This window comes from Pundamilia nyererei, unplaced genomic scaffold (assembly GCF_000239375.1).
Source record: "Pundamilia nyererei isolate P.nyererei 1_Seehausen unplaced genomic scaffold, PunNye1.0 scaffold00183, whole genome shotgun sequence".
In the NCBI taxonomy this organism is placed as follows: Eukaryota; Metazoa; Chordata; class Actinopteri; order Cichliformes; family Cichlidae; genus Pundamilia; species Pundamilia nyererei.
Window position 1 is genome coordinate 165,903 of NW_005187584.1, and position 25,533 is coordinate 191,435.

The 25,533-nt window shown below is 40.2% G+C and overlaps 1 protein-coding gene across 3 annotated transcripts in view; it reads right to left on the reverse strand.

Annotated features, from left to right (window-relative positions):
- pex5la (peroxisomal biogenesis factor 5-like a) overlaps positions 1 to 25,533 on the reverse strand; it is a 122,174-nt gene that overhangs the window by 32,606 nt on the left and 64,035 nt on the right. Inside the window, exons 2-8 of one of the 3 annotated variants that reach the window (XM_005746742.2) lie at positions 23,514 to 23,618; positions 12,473 to 12,584; positions 8,243 to 8,452; positions 7,374 to 7,494; positions 5,394 to 5,487; positions 4,277 to 4,306; positions 800 to 895 (exon numbers count right to left, since the gene is read on the reverse strand). In XM_005746742.2, coding sequence (XP_005746799.1) covers positions 800 to 895; positions 4,277 to 4,306; positions 5,394 to 5,487; positions 7,374 to 7,494; positions 8,243 to 8,452; positions 12,473 to 12,584; positions 23,514 to 23,618 — 768 coding nt within the window. The remainder of the gene's footprint in view (positions 1 to 799; positions 896 to 4,276; positions 4,307 to 5,393; positions 5,488 to 7,373; positions 7,495 to 8,242; positions 8,453 to 12,472; positions 12,585 to 23,513; positions 23,619 to 25,533) is intronic. The other 2 variants (XM_005746744.2, XM_005746743.2) reach the window with 2 other exon arrangements.

Sequence of the window (25,533 nt, forward strand, 5' to 3'; positions counted from 1 at the left end):
GCATGTCTTTATCCTGTCTTCCTTCTCTCACCCCAACCAATCACAGCAGATGGCCCCGCCCCTCCCTGAGCCTGGTTCTGCTGGAGGTTTCTTCCTGTTCAAAGGGAGTTTTTCCTTCCCACTGTCGCCAAAGTGCTTGCTCATAGGGGGTCATATGATAGTTGGGCTTTCTCTGAATCCATTATTGTACGATCTACTGTACAATATAAAGCGCCCTTATTTGATTTGGCACTGTATAAATAAAATTGAATTGAACTGAATTGAATACATGGGCAATGATGGTTGAAATGTGATATTGAAGACAGTTCTCATGGCTTAATGCCCACAGAACCTTTATTGCAATTCTTTAAACTCAAAAGATTTTCCCTTAAAAAAGCAGGAGGAGTATTATCATGTCGATAACAGAGAAAATTACTTTTACCCAGCTGATCAGGGGTCGTGCTAAACTACAGAAGAACAGTGTTTAAGTTCCTTGGGATTCACTGTTTAATAAGTACGATTTTTCACAGCTTGTTTTTTTCTTTGCATTTCTTAGTGAATTACAAAGATAAGCTCAAGCTGGAATAAGGAATGTTGTTTCGATGAGTAGGGCTGGATTCCAGTAAGCTGTCCGTCTCTCTAACTCGTGCCCGTTCCTGAAACTCGCACAGAAAAAGAGGGTGTTTGCCAGGAAGGGTGCATGCACGAAACAGTTTAGCTGATGGAAACTGAACATCCAACCTTCCTGTTAAGTCTTAGTAGAAGTCAGCGGCGGATGAGCCTCTTTGCTGACAGATGTACTAAAGAGAACTCTGCTTACCTCAACAGCAGCCTTGGCCCGCTCAAACTCCTCCTCCAGGGACTGATGTCTGGACAGCAGCGCGCTCCCCCACCGCTGCTCCTTTGTTAAGCGAGCCTGTCATACACACATGCATGCACACATTTCATAGTAATATAAACATTTATGCGCAAACAGGCTCCGTTACCTTCACTCACTTGCACATGACAAACCATCACGTTCGCACACACGCTTCAAACATAGAACATCGCATTACACACACGCGCAGATAGGAGGACAGGCGGGCAGGGAGAGTGTGCAGGGTCAGCCGTCTCTGCTTTCTCAGGGATGAGTAAATATCCCTGCCTCAACAAAGCCTCTGACATGCTTAGGAAGGCCAGCCGAATCACTACTGTCAGCACCCCCCCGCCCAGTCCTCGCCTCGCAGACCTGCTCCTCATCTGAACCACATCCTACTTATCCAGCCTCTCACAATTTCACCCTCCGGCCTGGCTCACTCCTGTGTGCATGCAATGTAAAACCAGAATATGCTGATAGATTCCCACTTACACACTTGGATAATGAAGCTTTGCTGTGCTGAGAAAATGGAAACCAACCAATTACACGCAAGTAGTTTTGCATTATCAGAGTGTGGTATAGTTTACACAACTTCATATGCATTCATTTTGAGAAGTAAATGATTCTGAGATACTCGTATACAATGCATTAGGCTTACTAGACATAGCAATAGCTGTATGTATCGCAGGGCTAGGAAATCTATTAGAGACTGCTCCCTGTGCTTGCAGTCCCGCCAGCTATTATCTGTAACATTTCCCATCTGGAAAGATATAATGCAAAATTCATCTTAATGTCACCCAGAATGGGTGCAAGAAAGTGCTTCATGAAGAGCAAAATGCATGCAGTGCCAAAAAGAAAAAGTTGCCACAAATGCAGGATTCTGTATTTGGATTGCTTAAGGAAAAATCCACCCGAAAGTGCTCTGTCACAGTTTCCTCTCCAGCTTAAATCAGAAATGTGGCGAGATTTACTATTCTGCTGCGAGATCTCCAGTCCAGCTGTAGTTTCATACCAGACAACATTTTAACAACTTTTATTCCAAATCCTTGGTGGTTGTTTTTTGGGCTTCTTTCCACACTTTTCACTTTTAGTTCATAACAAGATGGAATTTAGATTACATGGTTACAATTCACACAGTGCAACCTGATGATGTGATTGGGCGTTGCCTTGGCCATCAGTTAATCGTGTATACACCACCTGACTGGTAGTGTATACACTATTAACTTCTCATTCAATGGTTTTTCTTTATTTTCATGTTTACATTGTAGATTCTCACTGAAGGCATCAAAACTAGGAATGAACACAGACGAATTATGTAGAAGACAAAAGTGTGAAATAACTCAAAACATGTTAGATTCTAGCCAGCCTTTGATTTGATTACTGCTTTGCACACTCTTGGCGTTCTCTCCATGAGCTTCATGAGGTCATCTCCTGAAATAGTTTTCCAACAGTGTTGAAGGCGTTTCCAAAGATGCTGAGCACTTGATTGTCCTTTTGCCTTCACTCTGCGCTCCATCTCATCCCAAACCATCTCCATTGGGTTTAGGTCAGGTGACTGGAGGCCGGCCTTCATCACTCTCCTTCTTGGTCAAACAGCCTTCACACAGCCTGGAGGTGAGTGTGGAGTGATTGTGCTGTTGGAAAATAAATGATGGGATGGTGTGTGGCTGCAGGATGCTGTGGTAGCCATGCTGGTTCAATGTGCCTTCAGTTTTGAATAAAACCCCAACAAACCCTAACCCACTGTCAACAAAGCAAAGGATGGCTGCTTTCTAAAATATACAACATGTTTAGAGTTATTTGTCATTTTTGTCTTTGCTGGGTAATTCCATATATGTTGCTTCATAGATTTTAAGTCTTCAGTTTGTATCTACACTGTAGAAAGTAGTAAAAATAAAGAAAAACCATGAAATGAGAAGGTGTGTCCAAACTTATAGGAACCCTGTGTGAAAACCTGATAAGTAAGAACAGCAATCAAGCCTCTGCAATAACTGGCGATGAGTCTCTCACATCGCTGTTGAGGAATGTTTCTTCTTTTGCAGAATTGTTTTTAATGAGACTTTTCTCAGTCATGCACACAGAGGTTGTTGATTGGTGACATAGTCATAGCTAAAAAAACAAATACGTATTCAGGTTTAAAATAATGAGCCCTGAATTTCAAGCAGTGTCTTATTTCCTGTTGGTATTTATTGTTTTGCTTTTTTCCAGCTGTTGTTTGTCTGTGTTTTCTTGTTCTTGCTGCCCAGAGGAAACCCCAAGAATCTGCATTTAAAATGCAAAATGTTTCTGTAAAAGCAGTGGAAGTAAGTAAGCACCAGACTGCTCTGCAGAGCTATTGAGCTCGCGATGATAAAGAAAAATGTAAGATGGGATTGCCAGGACAGGCACTGAGGTGGAGGCCATTTGTTTTCTGTCTGTTTTTATCAAGATTATGCAAAAACCACAAAAGCTAATTTCATGAAGGCTAGCACAGAGGCTAGCACAGAGTCCTTTAAATGTTGAAATCTTTCTTTCAGACATTGGTCTTGGCAGAGGATGTGCCCTCCAGTTGCCCTTCTTATATTTCTAAGACATGATGTTTTTACTAAAGGCTTGATAGGATGAGGACTTACTGGCAAATTACAGTTGGATGAGCTCTTTAAAAGCAGGGACTGAGGAAACAATAAAACCTTGAAGCGTGAAGCTGGAGCTCACAGTGAGCATGCACTGTAACTGCATCATAAAAAGATTTCTTTTCATGTTTATAAACATATAAAATGACGATTCTTTCTCCTCCTTGATGTTTAACTCCACAAAATAACGAGGGTGGATTTTTCCTTTGAAGGTTGAGTTATACACTTGTGTTAGTTCGTGTATGTAAATCTCATGCAGGACCCGCCTCATCTTTGCATGCATTTTTTTTCTGTGTGCGTGTTGTACCTGCTGTGTGGGAAGCTAAAACCACTCTTTACAGTATCTCTGTCAGCGAGCTACAATGTAACTCCTGAGCAAAACAAATTTGGTGTGTTTGTTTGCCAATAGCTCCCCGGCCCCCGTCTCGGACAGCTATCTTTAATCACAAATCTATTATTTATCAGTGTGCTGAAAAGGTGATATAGGCTTAGCTAGCTCGGTGAGCTCAACACTAATGGGTTTGGAGTAAGGCTGCTGAATAATTCATAGGCTATTAATCTAATAATGGCGTCTGAAAACAAGACCCCTATGCAGACCTACACAGAGACACCAACTAAGGCAGAAAGCGCTTGACATTTGGACCTAGTAGCACCACAAAGGAATCCATCCCAAGCCAACTTTGATCTTTATCTTACTTTTTGCTCTCAGTACAGTCACCTTGTTTTTGGTCTTTAGAGCCAGATATTCTGAGAAGGTGTGATGCTGTTTCACTGGTACAAATGTATAAGTCTTTCAGTGTTATATGAAAGGATGCATAGGGAGGCTTACATGTCTTCCACTAATATACTGCCTGTTGAGCTGAAATGGAAGAATTGTAGGTGTTAGGACAAAATGATGGGTAAACAACACACAGTAGGGTGTCTTATTAGATACAAACTTTCATTGTAACACAACATAAACATGCAGTTGGTAAATAAAGCTTAAGTCATCAGTTCTTCAAACGTATATAACGGTGCAACAATCAGAACAATACAGTAAAAAAGTTTGTAAACCCTTTGGAATGACCAGGATTTCTGCACTGATTACTCCTAACATCTGGACTGATCTTTATCAGAGTCACAAAAACAGACATTTTTGAAGATGATTAGTGCTTTTATAAAATAATCCCTGCAGAACTCCCTCTTTTGGGAAAATTTCCTCAGTTTCCTCCAGCTCCCTGTGCGTATGTGGCTCATCTCTGGGTACTCTGACTTCCACCCTGTTAGTTTTATTGGAGATTTTAAATTGACTGTAGGTGCAATATGGAGCATGAAATGGTAACTGATAACCTGTCCTGGATGTTTCCAGGGTGTTCCCTGCCTGGCGTCTGCTCCATGGGTCTCAAAATTTGATAAACAGTGGTTTAGAAAGTGGAGTGATGTTGAAAAAGTCTCTTCTATGGCATTTTACAGCTTCATGCTTCTTAATAATCTTTCCTATAGAGTCCCATTTGTCCCATCATGAAATCTTTACGTGAATGTCAAGAAGCATTTTGACGGCCTTTATTTACAGCGGCGTGCTCTTCTTCTGATTCCAGCTTCTGAAACTGAAGCTCTGACGTCAGTTTTTGGAAACATCAGGATCTCAGACATTCACAAAGCCTACACAAAGTAAGAATGTGTGACATTAATGTGGTCACTTGTACTTGTTTATAAGTGTGATTTAGACAAAGACTCAGGACACGACAGGCAATCAATGCTGGGAGGTTCCACAGCCTTTTCCTGCAGTTGTATGTTCATGTAGTTTGATTTTCTCAAGGAGGGTGGTGGTGCTGGAGGGGGGGGTTCTGGAAAGGGAAACGCTAATGTCGGAGATGTGGAAAGCTTTCTCAGTTAAAAAAGACTTCGAGTGCGCACACAGTGCATAATGAGGATTCCTGCCTTCCACTCACACTCCGAGCACTTACTTGTGATGCCAGTGCAGACTCTGGTTCCAGTTTGGTGTTTGCTTCCAGGGTATTCTTATTTGACGAGTCTATCTGTGGTTTACAATCTATGGACCTAAAGAAAAAAGAGAGAGGACTGGGATGAGCCAGCATGTTAAACATGTTGGCAGTAGAGCTTTAAAGATGAATAATTAGAAAATGGCAGTAAAAAAATGTAATTTTATTACATGTTTGCATAAAACATCACCATGGTAAATATTTACCTTTGAACTCTGCCAATAGCAGATAAAACACTATATAATCAACAGGTGGACAAACATTCGGTCTCCCCTGTTTCACCGTCTACTAAAGTAATGTTTCCTCAGTTACCTAAAATGTTCAGCAGGACTGTTTGTCTAACAAGAAGCAAGCAAAGGAAGTCGTGGGCCTAAAAACCCTGAACATAAAGACACTAAGGCTACGTTCACTCTGCAGGTCTTGATGCTCAATTCTGAATTTTTGATCAAATCCGATTTTTTTTTGTCTGCTTGTTCACACTACAAATAAAATGTGACAGCAAACGGTCTCCAGTGTGAACGCTCAACGCGTCCGCATGCGCAAAAGAAGACGTCACACACAACCCAGACCAAGCAGTAGTGTTTGACTGATGGCCTTAATATAAAGACTTCGGACTTTACGTTTCCCAATTTTGCTCTAAGTTATAAATATAAGTGTAAAGTTATTTACATATGGCCTAATAATTATCCTTATTACAGTTTATCCGTATGACTGTTTTAGAGAGGAGCAGTACAAATAAAATGTTCACGTTTCTCCAACATCGTCTTCCCAACAAACAGGAAGTGTTCACAACGTCTTCCTGGGCGCTGATAGTTGGCGTCTGTCTTGTGTCAGTGACGTAAAAGACGGATTTAATGCGACATGACCATCAAACAGCAGTCGCTTTCTAAAACATCGGATATGTATCGGATTCAGTACCACATACGAAAGTGACCCAGATCGGATTTGAAAATATCGGATTTGATGAGATGAGATAGCCTTTATTTGTCAGTTGCAGGTCTTTTGCCCACAACCGAGATGACAGACCTTGCCGACCGTACATACAACACACAAACATCACATTGGGGAGACAGGTCAGGCCAGGTAGCGAGGAAAAAAACATGGAAATGTGTAACACAGAAGGATAATACAGGAATGCACAGATATCAACACACCATAGCACAATAAACACAGACAGCAACATGGGAAAGTGTTCCAGTGTGCACATCTGATCTGGGACCGCTGCAATCTTTGACTGCGCCTCCAGCTGACCCGGTGTCCACAACGGATGGGAGGTAAGCGTTGGAGGTGGCGTTGGATCCGGGGTAGGGAGGGTGATGCGTCGGTGAGTGCTTATCAGTGTATATGTATGTGTGTGCGTGTCCAGAGTTCAGCTGAGACTGTCCTTCGCCCTGCCAGGCTAAGTAAACAGTCTTCCAGCCAACCCAGGTGGCCTTGTAGGGAATGGGAAGAACAGACTCAACACAGTCGTTATCAGGGTGTTGTTGTTCAGCTCCAGCCTTGAGCCCACAGCTGGCGCCGAAGGGATAGCTGCAATATGATGGTGATTTTTCTTTTGCAAACAACTCATGAGAATTTCAAAGCTGTTCTTTAACACTCCGACACTGGTCTCTCAATGTGCCGTTCACACTGTCACACCATGATCGGATATGAGTCGCAGGGTCAGAAAAGTCGGATTTGATGTGCTTTCGCCTGCAGTGTGAACGTAGCCTAAGACGGTTCTTAGAGGTGGGATAAAAACAAGTCTGAAGGACATTTTTCCTACAAAGTGACACAAATTTTAATGCACAAAAAGTTGCGTAAGCTCTGAGACTTTGGCTACTGATTATTAGACATCTGACAGGGAATTCAGATTTCCAGTGTAAATAATAATGATGCTGGACAGATATGAAAAAGATGATATGATTATTATCCAGTCAGAGTAATACAGAGGTAAGGACCTACCACAGAAACTCATTAGATGAATTTTTAGAAGAACGTCGTCTCTCCAGCTTCCATTTTCTGTTGCCATTTCTTTCAGGGTTGGGATTCAATTCTTCCCATTTATCCAGTGAGCCAATTGTAACTGGTGACAGTAATAACATAACAAAAAACCAAAGTGAAACATGGAAAAACAAAGAAATGTCATTTCAAATTTGCCCGTGAAACATACACAGATGTTCCACTTTCTGTTAATTTGGGGAAACGCTAATGTGTTCAGACAAAAAGCTAAATTAATCAGGTTTGGTGTGCAATTAAATGGTGACACTAATTTTCAAAGATAAGTTATTTTTTCCAGCTTTGAAACACAAACCTTTTAACACGTCTTTCTGAGAGTACAAATAATTAGCTAAAAAACAAAACAAATCTAAACAAATTTAAAAAACGAGAAGACGATCAGCTGTCCACAAATCTATCAGGACACAAAGTTCTGCTTTAAATGACATCACAGTTATAACCAGTCTCCCTCCCATGAGTTATTCACCACACTCGCTCTGCACAGTTACAGACTTTAACCTTTTCAAACACAAAAGGAACTGGCTGTTTCTTTTCTTTTATCCCTTTCATTACATTAAATCGACTCAGTGCTTCTGTGGCCACTCTTGTGCACGTGTGAGGTCACTTCCACACGAGATGATGGGAGTTGTAGTTGTTCAAGTTATAAGGTGTGTCAGAGGGCTCGAGTGGAGGCTGATGAAGGATTGACCACGTTTGCACATTAGTGTTGGCAGCGTGGAGTGGATTCAGTTTTATTGGAGCAGGTCATCCCTGATACTAAGTGTGATTTAGTGTTACTGACAGAAAATCACCCAAACTTTGGAGCGTCTCTCTACCTGAGTCCAGTGATGCCCTCTCTGGGGTTCGCATGCTTGGTGCCGTATGTTCAACTTCCACCTGGATCAGCTCCGTCTCATCTGTCTTTTTCCTGTGTGAGGTGTTCTTCTGGCTGTCTCCCTGGGATAACAGGGCACTCTTTCTGTCCCTGCTGTTCCTCCTCTCTCCAGGTTCGCTGAGATCTAGCAGGTCCAGAGTTGAAGAGAGAACTGTGAGGAGATGGCACATGGTTAGCTTCTCATCTGTCATCTGAAGGATCATTGATAGCCATGGAAACTTCATTCATTAAACGTGTTCTAATTTGATCAAATCTGTTGGAGTGTTGGATTGCACTTAAATTTTCATAGAGTACTTTCCCCCCTTACTCTGGTCTTTTTTAAAAATTAGTAATCTGTGAGTTGACCATCTCCTTATCTCAAATGTAATTTGCGACTTTATTGGCGTCTTTACTTTAAGAGGCCTTCGAGGTTGCATCAAACTTGTAAAACTTTGTAATGAGACTGAATAGCAGGCTTCACTTTTTGTGCACCACGGGCTTTGATTTTGATCGGCACGGTTTCTGACGTGGCATGTAGACCTGTCAGCGGTACTTAAGCTGGAGTATTCCCCCTTAGGTGGGCATCTAAAAATTTTCTGCTGCTCTTTTCAGCCAATCTAAATATACTGCAAATGACTGCACGGTCTGCTAAGGCAGTTTGGTCAGTGCAGTAACTCAAGCACGAGTCATGTTAGGTGGCTCAACAAACAAGAAAACATTACTGTGAAAATGCTCAGGTACAAGGAGAGGACTAAAAATGAAAAAGATCTTCAGAGGTTGAAGAACTCCTGCTCAGGGCTATTTAAAAAATTCTAAGAGAGTCTGGCTCCTTGGAAGCAAAAATATTAAGAAATGAGTGGGGACTAAAAACCTTTGCATCGTATCTATCGTGGCATTTTGTCCTTTTGCAGTAGACTCGCTTCCTTTATTTCCCATCAGTAGTTTAGTGAGAAACACTGCAAACCAAATACATGACATGTTTTTGTGAGGTTAGATTAAAAATTAATGACTTGCTAAAACCCACACTAAAACGTTTTCATACACTGGATATTTGAGGAACCCACAAACTTTTCTTGCTCGCCTCCGAGGAGCCGACGACGACGTCTTTTGAGCCATACGAGCTTAAAAGTGCAGGTACGTGACTGCATAACCGGCATGCTGCTGCTTCATGTCAAGCAACTGAGAGTATTTGTTGACTGAAATCTCTACATAATTAGAGAGTGTGCTCGTTTTCCCAGCCTTGTGCTCTTTAGATGACAAATACAATTAGAAATCAAGGGAGACACACTCGTGTGGATGCTTGCCTGAAGAGTTTCCAGCATCAAAAGAATCACGAACGCTTTATGAAGAGACAGTGATGTAAAAATTGTTTTGCCACCCAGAGTCTCCTTGAAATGATGATGCTAGGAAGAAATACAGCGCACAGTAATTCAATTCAATTCAATTTTATTTATATAGCGCCAAATCACAACATAAGTCGCCTCAAGGCGCTTCATAGATACAGAGAAAAACCCAACAATCACATGACCCCCTATGAGCAGCACTTTGGCAACAGTGGGAAGGAAAAACTCCCTTTTAACAGGAAGAAACCTCCTCAGTAAGCATTTAGAAGTAGTTACTGTGTAGCGGCCAGTGGGTTTGTAGTAAACAAGTATGACCACTGAGACATCGAGAGTCCTGATCTCTTCAGTTTGACACCAGTGAGCCAAAACATAATGACAAATTACAGCTGATTATCTTGTACCAGTGGTCTCCATCGGGCCACGTCAGAGCTCTGAGTGTGTGAAACAGTTTGGACAAAGACCAAACTGTTCAGCGGTGACTCGCTGCTGCAGTGGAGAGAGAACATATTATTGGCCACAAAGTTAGAGGGACGTGTGACCCTCCATGTTAAGAAATATACTCTTAAACACTTCTCCAGGATGTGGGGGTGGACGCTAAAACACCTTAAAGTGTTACAGGCCCCCTAGGATGAAACATTTCACTATGTCACCAACTATATACTTCTAAACACAAATGATTACATGCAGTATTCTACCATATGCAAACTTATATCACTGAAAGATTATACTGACTAATAAGTACAATTTTCCATTGACCCTCCATCATCACAAAACGAAAGGCCTGACACAACTACAAAAACTAAAATCAAGCCAGTAGACAAAATGACACTCTGTTGTTTTGTGACTGATGAAGGAAGCTACTCCCCACACTCACATTCAAGTGTGCAACGATCCAAGAATGGACCAAGTGTGCACACATCAGTGTTTAATTTGTTTAATGTTTAATTTACTAGTAACAATCGAAATGTCATCTTTGGCAATCACTTTTCAAACTTCAATTCCCAAGAATATCATGTATTGACACAATCCTACCACATCACCTTGTGATTTAAGGACAGGAAGTAGCTCCGACGGGAGTGCAGGTGAAAGAAAGGTAGAGGCTGGTGGTCCCAAACTCAGGATTTTCAGCCAGAATTAGTTTGTTTTAATTTACATTTTGATTCGTTTTGGGCACCAAGATGACTTGGATAGGCTTCGAGCTGCAAATACCTCAAGGTACGTTCAGAGAAATGAGCCCATGCTGTGGTGTTTTGGTTACACACGAAGGACAAACAATATGTTAAACGAGGATTTTACTACGATATTAACAATTAAACTGCATCAAAATCCAGCCACATGTCAGACTTTCAGACGTGTTTCACTAAATCACATGAGGACATTTATATTTAGCAGTTTTATAAAGAACACATTGTTAATGACACATCCTTCAAGCCTTCCTTTGACTATTTAAACTAGCAAGTAAACATCAAAGTGATGACAAAAGGAAAAAATGAGAGCAGAAGAGTGTTGGTGAAGCGACTTTCTGTGAATGCGTTAATGTCAGAGCTGCATTGGTCCGGATGGAGACCCCAAACCTCTGCGCTGTTTTCTTTTAAATCACAAATTTAAATAGATGTATAATTGACTCGGTTCTAAACCCCAGATACCTGTGACATCAATTTATAATTAACTGTGGAGGTTTTTAAGACTCAGAAGAGCAAAAAAACCTGCTGCTGTCGACCTGAACAGCAGATGGAAGTGAAACAGAGAAAGCATCATCACGGAGGACTCATGTGGATTAGCATACTTGAGCTCGTAATTATCTTTGCTTGTTCGATTTTGTTAAGTGTCGTGTGGTTCCGGAAACTTCCATCCAGCATGAAAACAAGTTCACAAACAATCAAACCTAAAATTTGCTTCACCTGCATCATTTTATGTAGCTGCAAACTGCAGCAGCAGGAGACTGGACCCAGTGAAATTTGCCTAAACACAGAGTTTTATTCTTATTTTTGACTTCTTATTTCCAAATCACAATGAGAAATAAATCCCTCAGTTCTGCAGTTTATGTTCCTAAACATAATGATTTTTCCATTAGGGAGAGACAGAGTTGCTCACAGCATTTTTCTCAGCTGACGAGAGATGACATGTGTCAGCTGTCTGATCTGCAAACGATGCCATGCGGAAATCAAGATGGTGTTCAGCTTCTGTTAATGTCAGATGGTTGAGTTTCTCAACAGTGAGTCTGATCCAGATTATTTTAGCACAAACAATCGTTTAAAGCACTAATTATAATACATTTGTATTATAATTCTTTAAATATAGTCAGTTTTAATGTTTGAAGTAGAAAATAAATCAGTCCACTATAATGTGTGAGAATCACAGGAAACATTATTGTATGAGGTGAATAAAACTGATTACTGGGGTGTTTAGTAGGGATAGTGTTAAAACTGCAAATAGAGCTGAAAAGGAAATGTTAGAATGAACCTTTGTTAGATGCTAAAACCTTTTTTTAAATATATATATACAGTACATCCTTCAACAGCTAATGTTTGTGCAAGCACTGGGCATCACTGAGTGCAACCTGTGGACAGTGAAGAATCAAAATATCATATAATATATGAAGGTCTATTGATCTGACTTGAGGCACAGGTAAATTATATAAAAGAAAGAAACTCGTCTCCAGGATTTTGGCCGTGTTGGATAAAAAGAGGAAGTGACATCCATTTGTTCTAGTCCCAACATGGCTCAGAAAGGTTTTCCTGGCTATTAAATATGAGTAGATTTTAATATAATGCTTGTACAAATGAAAGAAAAATACTTGATGTAAGCACATTATCATCAGCTTAAATGCGGAAATAAAAGTGCTGTACCGGCTGTGTTGGAAGTAACTGGGCGGGAAACCCCATCGCACTTGGTCTCGCAGAGGAAATCGTCGATAGAAGGGCTTAGAAGCGGGCGGCTCTCTTGTTGCTCGCTCACCAGCTGCAGGGACAAACACATGAGACAGTTCAGGCTCTCTTCGCATGTCTCTCATGCTAAACTCCCTTCAAATCGTCTGTGAAAGCCCCCCAAAGCCTTATTATTATGAGGGGAAATTCAGGCCACTGGTTCACATGACAGCAGAGCTATACTGTCAAATCCCTATGAGTGTGTAAACTTCTACAACTCTGTCCTTTGGGGGGCGACATGCTCGTGGTGCACATTATTTAACGACAGCATGTGACGGCACATACTGAACCTGCGGCCTCTCGGCTAAGCCCACTGTGACTTCTCTCTGCAAACTGATGTGTGCGCGTGGCATATGGTTGAACACAGCTGGTATTTCATGATTGTTATCACACAATCACATCTCTATGGCACCAACAAACCCTCAGGTTACTACAGAAAGAAGAGCAGGTTATTGGAGTGTGTGTCATGCACTGAGATCCAGATGAGCTGGACTCGGAGCTGCTTGGTGTCCAGAACAATAATTACATAACCATTCCTGCTTATCTCACCTTCCAAACCATGAAATGCTAATCACTTTGCCTTTGATGCACCAATTTGTAGGGTTGCCAGAGCAGCTGCTGAATAGGTCACATCCAGTTCATTATTGGTACTACGAATCCTCACAACACTTCAGGTGCAGCTGGTCTCAATTTGCCAGCCATTTCTTCATCATTTGGAGAGGAAAGCAGCCGCCACCGGTGATGTCATTGTGTAGCGTGTCCATAATGCTGGCAGCGAGGAAATGTGACATTTCCTGTTGTTGCTCTGCAGGCCATGGCCACAAGCAGAATTTTAATGAAGGTCCTGTTAGTTAGCAAGCATGAAGTGCGCTGAGCACAATCTGCCATATGCTCGATGAAGTGTTGGATGGGCTTTTGATAGCGTTATATTACTTTACAATTATGCTGACTTCCTGAATAAATCTGGAGTGCATGCTGGGCCCTGCTCGACCTCTGTTGGAGAAATTATGAAAAACAAATATCTGACCGGCTCAGAGACATGAATATTTGGCTAAATGGTCATTGTAACATGGCTGTGTGACAGGTAATCATCAATGCGTGTATTAGAAAGATCTGTGTAAATGTGTGTCGACAGGAAAGAGCAGCTTTCAGTAGTCAGCAAGATGAGAAAAGTCCAGTGGACGTAAAAGCCATTTGTCGCTTTGATTGGGGAGTCATTCACCTTCTTTAGGATCTGCTCTGCCAAGCTAAATGTCAAAACGTGGGAAAAAATATTTCAGGTAACAAAGATAAAAATGAAACCACTGAAAAATATTCAAACTGCAATTTTGTGAACTTGGAAAACCAACTGAAATAAAATTTGAAGATATATACAGGAAATATTCTTAGTTTCAGTGTTTGTTTCCTGATCAGACTTTGGTGTGTACAAGACTGTGAGTCACGTGCTTTTCCTGAACGCTGTTCTCACATATGTCCTCTGTGCAATAATAATTAATGGGGACTAGAAATAGCACTGAAACTAATAGAAACTAAAGTAAAACTAAACATTTTTAAAGACGAATAAACAAACGCACTCTGGAAACAAACTGAAACTAAACTGAATTAAAAGCCAAAAGTGAAAATTAAATTAAAACGAGGCTCCATAAATGTTAAAGAGGTAAGTATTTCTCAGTTGCATTGAATAGAGAATAAATTGTAGAAACCTAAACAGGAGAAAGTAGAAGAGAAATAACAATGTTAACATAAACCACTGACACACTCCGGGGCCTGATCAGCCCTGGCAGGGCCTCCTTGGATGAGGGTGTCCAGAGATAATGGCCAAAACACCCGATGAATCCAAGGTCCACTGCTGACGATGTGTCCCAAATTTTAATATGATAATTTAGATCAGATCTCTAACCCCTAAACCTAACCAAGGAAACATGGCAGATTAGCCTGGGTAAAAGACCGAAAGTTGAGGCACACAACGATATGTGCCGCTGGTAAAGTTTCTGGGCTACTTTTCCTCATAACAGCCATCCCTGAAAGATTTTCTCTATTTAAAGCAATGCATTACCAGGGACTGTAACATCTAGTCCTTTTACTGAGTGAATGAAAATAAAAACCAATTAGAAAACTGGAAAAACTGGGCAACATATTATATGTTGTGCCTCTGTTACATTATACTGACATTATATGAATTCTTCTTTGTGTTTTTTTCTTACTCTTATTTAAAAAGTGGTGATCAGCAAGGGGAGAAGTGACAGCTTTGGTTTTATCCTTGCTCTGCAGCAGAGATGCTTTAAAGAGGACATGAATAATACCCAGAGACGGGCCGTTGGTTTGTCGAGTGAGAGATTGTGCTGAGCAGCAGGAACAGTGACCCAGCACAGATAATTAGGCTGTGTTTGTGCTGCTCTGCTGTCTGAGTAGAGATTTTGTCCATGGGAAGTCTCACAATGCCGAGTAGCCTTATTTCACCTTTTGCTGCCAGCCAGTGTGTTATTGTCCAATTTGGTCTGAAGCAACCAATCTTAAAATGAAATGCATGAGGGTGGACTTGTTTTTAAAGGTCGTATTAAGTGATTTACAGACTGTGCTTGCTCTGCAAAGGTGCAGTTGAGTGTGAGCGGAGGCTAAGCCACTGCTGAATCAGTTACAGCTGTTAGCGGTGTGAAAGGAGTGCATGGTTTATATGAACTAACCCGGATAACCGCTCAGCTGCTGGCCTTTAATGCAGGAAGTGACTCATCTTAAGTGACTTTTTGTTGCTTTTAATTAAATCACTTGTTCTCAATCAACTACATATCACCTGAGTTAAAAAGAAAAAAACCCATAGGTGTCAATGTTTCTGTGAGAGGAAAAATTCTTCCATTGCTCTTCTATTTTTCTGTTTCCTGTTTATGTTTTTGCATTCTCACTATAGAGAGTGACATATATACAGTATGTGTAACAACAATAGGCAATGCAGGCAAGGCTAAAAATATAAGAAAATACTGTAAAACATTATACAAAAGCCCATTTATAGAGGTAGGTTTTTTTTTTCAATAGCACCTGATTGTGTTGAGCCTAATGGTCAAAGAAAAATTGCCCAACAGTTTTGGGCTAAAACAGTGAAAGCACAGTGTCCCTTTGTTTTAAAGACTGGACTGTGGAACCTTTAATCGATTGTCTGCTGTGAAGAGTCTGAGGGTGATATTCTGAGATCTAAAGTGGAGCCATAGCGTGGAGTGATTTAATCTTAAACTGCAGTCTGGAGTCATTTTGTATGAAGCAAAAATGGATTAGACTTGGACATGTGGCTAAAACTGAGTCGGTGATTGAAAACAATGTCAAGTTTTTAGCAGATTGCTTTTACTCAGTTATTACTTGTCCAACAAAGGGGACTAACATTATTAGAAATATGATCAGGACCAATAATGAGGACTTAAGTTTTTATCAGAGTTCAGCAGTAAGAATTAAAGGTACACAGTTCGTAAGAGAGACACTCGTGTATAATGGATTACATGGCTGAATAGATGCAGATATAAAGGAAACAAAACAGGTCCAAGGACTGAGCCCTGTGGGATCCCACGTGTTAAGATGTACTCTGTTTGATAAACTGCATAAGAGCCACTCGAGTGCCTTTCCATCTACACCATCTCACATTAGCAGCGATTAGCTTGTCACACATCACGTTGAAACTGATGGCTCTAACATGGCCCCAGTTGCCTAGGCGATGCTTATTTACTACCAGTCAGTCAAAGGTAATCTTCACTCTCATTGGTAGTCACTTCGGTTGCTTCCTTGAGGATTGAGATGAGTTTATTTCCTGCCCATTTCAGTGGATATGTCGTTTGTACTTGCTTGCCCAGTAAGGTCTCCAGTGTGTAGCCAGCTTCACTCTATTGAAGCGAATGGTTGGCAAAATCAAAGCTACAGTCAGGTCCAGTAAAATAACAAGAGCAAAAGTTAAAGTGCTGTTCATAAGCCTAACTGCAATAAAACAGCTCCTGTACTGATTCTTTCCCCTAAAGTCAGACTGAAATGGATCAAATCAGTTGTTGTGTTATGTATAATTTTTTTTAACATAATGAGCTTTCCAACATATTTTGACAGGTTTCACCATCATGTCTCCTCATATTCATCTGAACCTTTTTGTATGTAAAGTATTTTAGCAACTTTAATTACAGTTACACAAGTAACTGGTGTTGCAGACCGTTATTTTGTGAAAACATTACTTAATTAAAGGTTTATTCAGATTAACAGTGAACTGACTGTGAGCAGTTCAGGTAATTGACTATTTGATAGTTAATGTACTAATTTCCTGGTACATTAATATGTTCTGTTTCCTTTATAGATTTCTGTATTGACAGCTTTGATGTTTAAATGAAGCATTAATCAGCTCTGTTATATTGCCTGTGGTACAGTAACGTATGCATGAGTGCATGCAGTCAAATGCATTCTCTAGCGTGTTGCACGTAAGAATAAAACAGAAGATTTCCTTCTGTCTGGTGTCTTCAGGATTGAAGTCTTATTTCTGATTTTAATGTACTTAACACATCATGCTTCGAGCTAACCGAGTCGTTAAATACCAGTTGAGCTGTATAGATATTGTATAGTGTTCTCTTTACACCTTAACAGGCATTCATAAGTGCACATGCTCACAGCGACTGAGCATTTGGATTGCAGCTGTGTTTTCATGCAGTGGACGATAACCATGATAAGAACCATTTCCCATTAAAAGCATCTAATAAATCATTTGTGAGTTTGGCCTGTTTTCTTTTTAGATGCGTTTTTATAACCCTTTTTTCTACGTTACAAGACTTTGGATTTTTCCACTCTGTTTATTTATTTATTTATTTTTGGATTGATTGATTGACTGAAGGTCAGTTCTGTCAAATGAGCAGCATGTGGCTCATTTAGAAAACATCATTTAGAGTCCTCCAGTAATGCTCTGATTTAATTGAATAGTGTTGAGATTTAAAGTTTTGACAGACATGATTGGGATCCATGCTGAGCCATGTTCTGCTGACAGCTGACATTAGCATATCCCCAGAAAATGTGACATTTGAAACAATATGGTGACAAACTTTACACAAAACTACATCTTTGGTAAAGTAGGCCTTTTCTTTAAATCAAGGATGCAAATTTCAGTTTTAAGTCAAGGTGATAAATCTTTGTGATTATGCACTGATAGCACTTAGCCTCTTTAGTGACATGTTTTTTTAATAGATGTCACCCAGTAGTTTGTGGATGTTGTTTTCAGGCTTCAGTTGCCATGCTGTTTTTGGAGCCAGAATAAGATCAGAGGCTGGAGTGCTAAGCTAACAGTTAGCTACATTAGCATGCTTGATGAACAAGTTGCAAACATCGGCTGTATGGGACACAGCAACAAATAGCTGCTAATTAGTGTTAAATGCATGCAAATATACAACATCATCAGAACTGGAGGATAGACTGACATTATAATTAACCAGACAGAAAAATGTGTTATGTAATAGATATAAGCTGGCACCCACAGACTATAGATGGCTGTAGCTTCTGGCCCTGAAAAATGAAGCCAAAGCCAAAATGCCTCCACCCTACATTTTTTAAACTCCCCTGATGGGAATAAGTTCTTAAGTTGGACACAAGCCTGCAGTGTTTATGATCTCAGTAAAGGCTTTCCTAACGAGTTAATGGTTTTAATCACTTCTTTCAAGTTTTATTTTATAGAAACTTACTGCTCATTTTGTAAATTATGGTTGCCTTTAATGTAAAATGGACAATAAAGGAGGTTTAGCTTTAGTGCAGGGCTACTCTTTGAATTATAGATCTCTACTGTATAAGCATCCAGGTATCAAGGTTTATTAATAAGGAAAAAAAAGGATTATGGCCGAAATATTTAAAGTTTAAAGTTGTTTGGTTGACAATGGCTATGTTAAAATATGTTAATCTTTCATATAAAGATTATATCAACACCCCCTGTCACTTAGAACGGTCACACTCGTAAAATATATATAATTTTAAGGAAAAGAGACCAAAAATGTTCTGAAAAAGGGTGTAAATATGTTTAATTCTGCTGAAAAGTTGGGGATGTCATCATGGGACTCTATTGGCATCGACTTGCTTTGAAACCAGCTTCAAGTGCCATTTGATTTGTTGCATTTGTTTTTGCTATTTCTGCACTGGCTTCATTTTAAGGCTCAACTCCATTTTTCAACAGTTTCCAAGTGTGGCACATTCACTAAAGACACCATCTGGTGTTACTATGACCATGATGGACGTATCATTTGGTGAGTTGGGAGAGCTGCAGATGAGAGATTTTAGCACAGGTTGGTGTTATGGACAGGGTGACAACCCTACTGCATTTTAAAATCCTCCAGAGTGATACATGAGGCCTGAGGTTGTAAAGCTTGGCGTTGTAACTGACTACATTTGGGATGTTTTCAAGGTTAAATGTTAAACACTAGTCTCGCCTTAAGGGGGAACACATGGTAGCGTGGTAACACTAAACTAGAACGGTCATAAAGGAAACTATAACCCATTAGCATTCAGCACAAAAGCACTGCTGTGCCTAAGTGCATCATTAAAGATGTTAGTGTGAGTGTGGAGTCTGACAGACTGAAAGCTTGATTTGACTGTGAACGGTCGCTTTTGAGCCTACAAGTTGAGGCACGCCTGTGAAGAGGAGGTTGTTTCTGTATGACTGCTGGCAGCCTTCTGATGGAGGACTCTGTACGATCTACGCCCAACCCTAAACGATCACTGTAAGCTGATGTAGTTCTTCAAAGCACTTTGTGTAATTGCCACAGGAGTCTGTTCTAAATCATGGCTTTGAAATGATGAGACCTCTTCACTTTCCTCCTCCAATCAACCAGAAAATGGGGACAGAAAATCTACCATGTTTATCTGGGATGATGTGTGAGGCACAGAGCAGGTAGCATGCAAACACTAATTACAGGTTCACTTCTAAGGCAGGAGAGGAGCTTTGTGAGCTGTTTGCCCATTGCTATGAGGAGGTTACTGTTTTCCCTCGCTGCCTTTCTTTTTAACTCTCTCCTATGCAAAGCACTTTGGCATTTTGTTTACAAGTGCTTTAAGCAGTAATCTAGAATATTATGTAATAGAAAACTTCAACTAATTGTGCCACTTGGGCTTGACTCTCAGATGTTGCTGTCAGGGGAATTGTGTACCAGAGCCTTGAAGGAGGGGAGGCTGAGGTGAGGGTAGGAGGAGGTGCAGAGGATGGAAAACACTACATAAAGGCAAAGAGAACTAATGTCAGCTGTTAGCTAAAAGCTGGCGGCTATGCGATGGATGGTTGGCTAGAAAAATGATAACAGTCAAGGTTGTATGCTTTATAGAGTTCACGTGGTTGTGAGCTGTGGTCAGGGATTATATAACTATGCAGCAAATCTTTTTTAAAATGCAAAATTGATTCTTACAAATCATTAAAAAGCTTCTCTGTGATGCATCAGGTTGTTTACTCGTTACTTTTGTTTCCAAGCAGTTTCTTGTGGGTGGTGATGATCTATTCATCCCAAAGGCTTGTTGGGGTTTTATGAGTCATCGTGATGGCTTTATATGATTTGACTTTAGGCAGCAGAGTCAAAAGTGAAATATTAAAAAAAAAGAATAATTTCTTCCCTTATATATTTGAGTGAAGAATAAAGCTGCCATTATTTCATACTAAAAGCTTGCTACCAGACTGCCTTTGGACAAAAATCATCAATTCAACAGCCCATCGCTCTGTACTTTTCTTGTGATTTGTCCAAGACTGGTTTTATTAATGCTGAAGATCGGTCCTAACAGCTGGCTCTATAATGTGTCTTGTTATAATGACTGGAACTGGATCAGTGGTTAGCACGGCTTCCTCACAGCAACAGGATCCTGGATATTTTTTATTTTTTATTTCTCTGGTTACTCCGTTTTGTCCTGGCATTGAGAGTCATGGTGGGTTAGCTCCGAAACCAAGGTTAACCCTGCCTATTTTGGCCAAGGACACTAATTCAATTTGAATTTTGCTTGTAAATAAAGGTTTGAAATATTCTATCCAGTACAACATTTTGCCTGACTGATTTGTTTTTAGGAGATAGTGTGAAAAAAGTACAATGTAATATTAAAAAAGGAATGTATCCATTTTTTAGGATACTTAAAAAGGTACTTTTTGCACATTGAATCTCACCTTTTTTACTAAAAGTCAATAAAAAATGAACAAAATAACAAAAATAAAACAAAAACTGATAATTAACAGCAGATCTGTTGCACATACAGTAGCACACAGTTCTGAAGATCATCACTGTAGTTTAGTTTTATATGGATGAATAAATGAGGATATCAGAGCTGTGAATTAAATAGAGGAAGAGGTGAATGTGACGTCTTGTTTCATGCGGATTCTTTTTCAAGTATCATCATAAAGAGTCTGGCTGGTTGAAGCCTGTGTGTGTGTGGCCCATTCAGACATCATGCATCATCTTGGGCTTTCCAAACAAACCTGACCTGACTTGACGTGCGGCTAAAGGGACCACCGGCTGTGGCTTAGCCTCCATCACTTGCTAAGTGACATCAGGCAGGGACACTTCTCAAACTGCTGCCTCAGCCACTGGAGAGCACTTCAATCATGAGTTGAGTCCAGCCGAGTGGAAACAACATCCAGCATTCGCTTCGACGCTGTCATTTAAGATTATTTTACTGGTGATTTTGATTTTGACTAACTGACAATCCAGATATTAAAAAAATAAAAATCTGCAGAAAAATTGACTTTTTCATATACACCCTTTAATCATTTTAGCACATAAAATGTTTAAACAACAGTGTGCGAACACCCTTTGGTGAAGGGTGTGCAAAAAGCAAGCAAAGTGGTTGTTACTGTTACATGTCTGTGGTACTCAAATATGATTTAACTGTTATAATTTGACATATTTTTCTACCTTTTTGAAAAGAGAGGATACAGGAAACTCACTTTCTATACATTATGCAGTGCATGCATGTGTGACCTACTTAGTATGTATGATGGGCCTCTAAGTTTGTGTCTTTAATTAGTTGTTGTGGCTTTGATCATTTTAATAATTATGTGAAGACAATAGTGAGAAGAGCCTTCATTGGCTTCCAGTGCGTTTTAGAATTAAATTCAAAATGTTACTTTTGACTTGGCCAGACACTATTTGTCTGACCTATTGCAGCTTTATACGCCCTAGAGCCCTTCGATCAAGCAATCATCTGCTCCTTACATAAGCCTAGGATGGTTCATAGAGGAGATCGGGCATTTGCGGTTGTGGCACTGAAAATGTGGAATGATCTACCTCTCCACATTAGAAAGGCCCCAACTGTTACTCTTTTTAAATCGCATCTGAAAGCATATTTTTTTACTCTGGCTTTCGAAACTGTAGGAGAGTTACCAATTCTTTTATTCTAATTTTCTTTTAATTTTCTTACCTGTCGTTGTCGTCAATGTCATTACTTTGTACAGCACTTTGGTCAGCTCCCTATTGTTATTAAACGTGCTTTATAAATAAATAAATGAAATGAGAGGTTTTATATTGTTTTGTTATTGTTTGTTATTTTTGATTCATTTTGAAAGTTGAAGCCTGTGGCCTCATGGAAACATGCTGTTATCGTTGCACTGTGAGAAGTAAACCCAAAATGGTAATGACATTTGTGTTCATGTTCTTTTCACTCAATGCTGGGCCTGAAGACAAGATTATTGACATTTGAAGGCTGTAAAATGTAAACCCCCCCCCCCAGTCTGAATGTTTTTAGACCATGAATGGTCATCATCAGCTGTTATCAGCCTCGTGCATGTTGCCAGTCGGCGGCCTCCTCCACCTACCAGCACACTCAATAGGCCGTTATCACCTCATTCGCCGGTGGTCGATCAGACTCGCTGAGCATAACTGATGGAGCGTTGCCTGTTTGAAGCAGCAATAAAACTCAATGTAAAGTAGCAGGAGAAATATGAGCTGCTAACATCCAAACTGAGAATAAGTTATTGATCTATTATTTCCATTAATTTGATTTCAGCCTCACTGCAGCATCTTAAATGAGCAGAAATGTCAGATACAGGAAACGTGTGCTAACAATCACTGATTCCTTCCTGACCCTTTACACTTTGGTTTAAGATAAATCTTTAAATCGTACTCTGTTGGTGTCGACTCAGCAAACAATTTGGGGCTATAATTACATCCCCCCCACACTTAAGTGGGAAAATTATATCTGTTGTATGAGAGCTTATCAAACCAGACACTGCATTAGAAAATAAAACAGGAGTAAAGCATGCTACAGCTTATCAAAACATAGACACACACGCAGCAGCAGCACCCACAGAAGCAATCAAGCACAGGGCAACAAAACTCATACTGGCACTTGGTGCATAGACTCCAGCTTTACCACTTAAAAAGCAACAGAGAAGTGAAAAGCTCAGCAATGGCTGCAGTAATTTGCTGCAGTCTTTGGTTCAAAGAACACCACCAACAGCTCAATGCCATGCTGTGTGACATAGCATTTTTTTGGAAATGCATTCACACACTGTTTGTGCTGAGGATTAGCTGCTTATGAGGTGTAAAAAGTTCACGAGGAAGTTTGACTGACCTGATTATGAATGGGACACGAAATTTGTGGTTAATCCCCATACAGTGTTAAATATAGAAGTGGAGGAGCACTATGAGTGTTGCAGAGGCTAATTGGAAAAGATAAAGAGTCGCATGAATAATTGCAGTGAATTTGAGGTTACTTGTGTAGATGGTAACATCATTAGGCTCTGTTTGTACAAACGTAGTGATGCATTAGGTGGGTTTTATACCCCATAGAGCAGCTGGAAATGAAATAATTTTCGCTTCTTTGTTAGATACAACAGTCATAAGGCTCAAGTTAGGAGTTAGTAGACAGGAGAGGTCAGTTATAGGACACTCAAAGCTTTGCTCGTGTTTCAGTGTGACCAACACAGGAGGACTTTCTGCTTTAATCCAGGGGGTGGGTTTGGGATTGGGGGTGGGTGGGGTGTTTCTGAAATGCATCTGCCCACCTTTGTAGTCACTGTGAGGAGGGGCTTCCCTTCTGATGACGCCTTACTTGGTATCTCCTTCAGGACCATGGCAACAGTCTTATCTGCAGCCCTAGAGTCTTTCCCCTACAACAGTGAGATCAACAACGACTTGTGTCAGGACAGTTGGACAACTCAGTGCGACCCCATCCAGGGCATCTTACAGAGCATACTTTACCTTATGATGATGGACAAATACTACAGGCTGTCTGATAATCAACACATCAACTAAAGACATTTCCACAAGACCATGGCAATGAAACGAAGGTCACTGCACGATGTAGAGGGTTGACTGTGGACAGAGATGAGTATGGTTGTCCACAGCAGCACTTCTGCACACTGTGATGATTATAAAGAGCTCATTATACAGAGTGTAAGGCTTTGACTCCACTGTGGGTACAACTGCAAGTGCTAATATAAAAAGTTTGGTCTAAAAAAATTAAACTGTGTGATGCAATGATTTGTTTCTACACTATTTTCAATATTTCCTCTTCTCCTGCATATATTTAACTTGTTAAGGTGAAAACTACGAAAACTGAAGCCAGCGTGTTAAAATCTGGATACCCACGATAGTAAAATTATTATATAGTAAAAAAGACCAATCAAGGAAATCATCATTCATCATTTGGATGAGCACGGGGTGGCTGTAGCTCAGGAAGGTTGGTGGTTCAGTCCCTGGCTCCCACTAGTCTGCGTGCCAAATATCCTCGGACATTAACACCAAGTTGCTCTCTGATGCATCCATCGGTGTGTGAATGGTAATTAGAAAGCACTTGTTTGTGTTGTACAGAGCGCTTTGGGAGAGCAGAAAAGCGCTATACAAGAATCAGTCCATTTACCACTAACTAGAGTTGGGTGTCCCGAGACAACTTTTACATGGTCTTGGTCTTGTCTTGGTCTCGCTGTCTCGGTCTTGCTTTCTTAGATCGACATAGTTCTCGGGAGATTTGGAGACAACCGCCGGCAGAGCTGGGGGGGGGGGGCTTACTGAGCTTAAGCATCAGAAGCATTGGGTCTTTTGGAGTGTAATGTGTTTCATCGTTAGAAGTCTGACTGACAACTGTTGAGTGAATCAACAAACGGCAAAATGAAAAGCCGAACAACAACAATGCTGTTTCTTTAGAGAGTCTCAGCTTACATGTGTTTATTTCATATTTTCAGTTGTTTCCCTCCACGGCTAAATAAATCAGTAATGTCCTGATGAACACAACAATGGACATAAGGAGCTTCTTTCAAAGAAAAAACTGGTAGATGTTATTTTATATATTATGCTTTGTATGTTGTTCAGTATATTTATGCAAAACAAGAGGAATTTCAATACACAGCAGGATATTCACAGTTTAAACCAGATAGTTACACTTTATAGAGAAAACATAAAAACATTATTTTACTGTTAAACATCAATTTAGAGTAAACTTGTTTTGTTTTGGATAAATAAATATTGAAATATCTTTTGAATTAGTTAAATGTCAGAATAAAGAGAGAGAGAGCTTCTAGTTTAATCACTTTCATCAAATGTAGGAGCACATATACTCTAAGTTTATTGTTAATTAATAAGAAAACCAGACGATTCTATTCTGAGCTGAAGAAGCTTCTGATTGGTTCGTAGAGTCCATGTGAGTAAACTGGTGGCACAGCTGTGGATGCATATAAGGCAAAACACAGAGGCTGTTTCTGTGACATGGGAACATCAGGAGATGTCAACAAAACACCAGGAAGAGAATCGTGGAGCTCCATAAGTGTGGCTCACTTTGAATACAATTTGGTGCCATTTACAAGAAATACAAACAGTTTCTCTCTTTACTCTTAAAGTTAACAAAAATATGTTTTTATATTTATCTAAAAAATAAACATTTAGTCTGATTTGATGTTACAATTAAAAAAGTGTTTTTATCTGAAGAGTAAATATCTGGTTTCCACTGTAGATTTGATGATGTTGGTGTTTGGCTTGATTGTCAGCACAGAGAGAGAGAGAGAGGGAGAGAGAGAGAGAGAGAGAGAG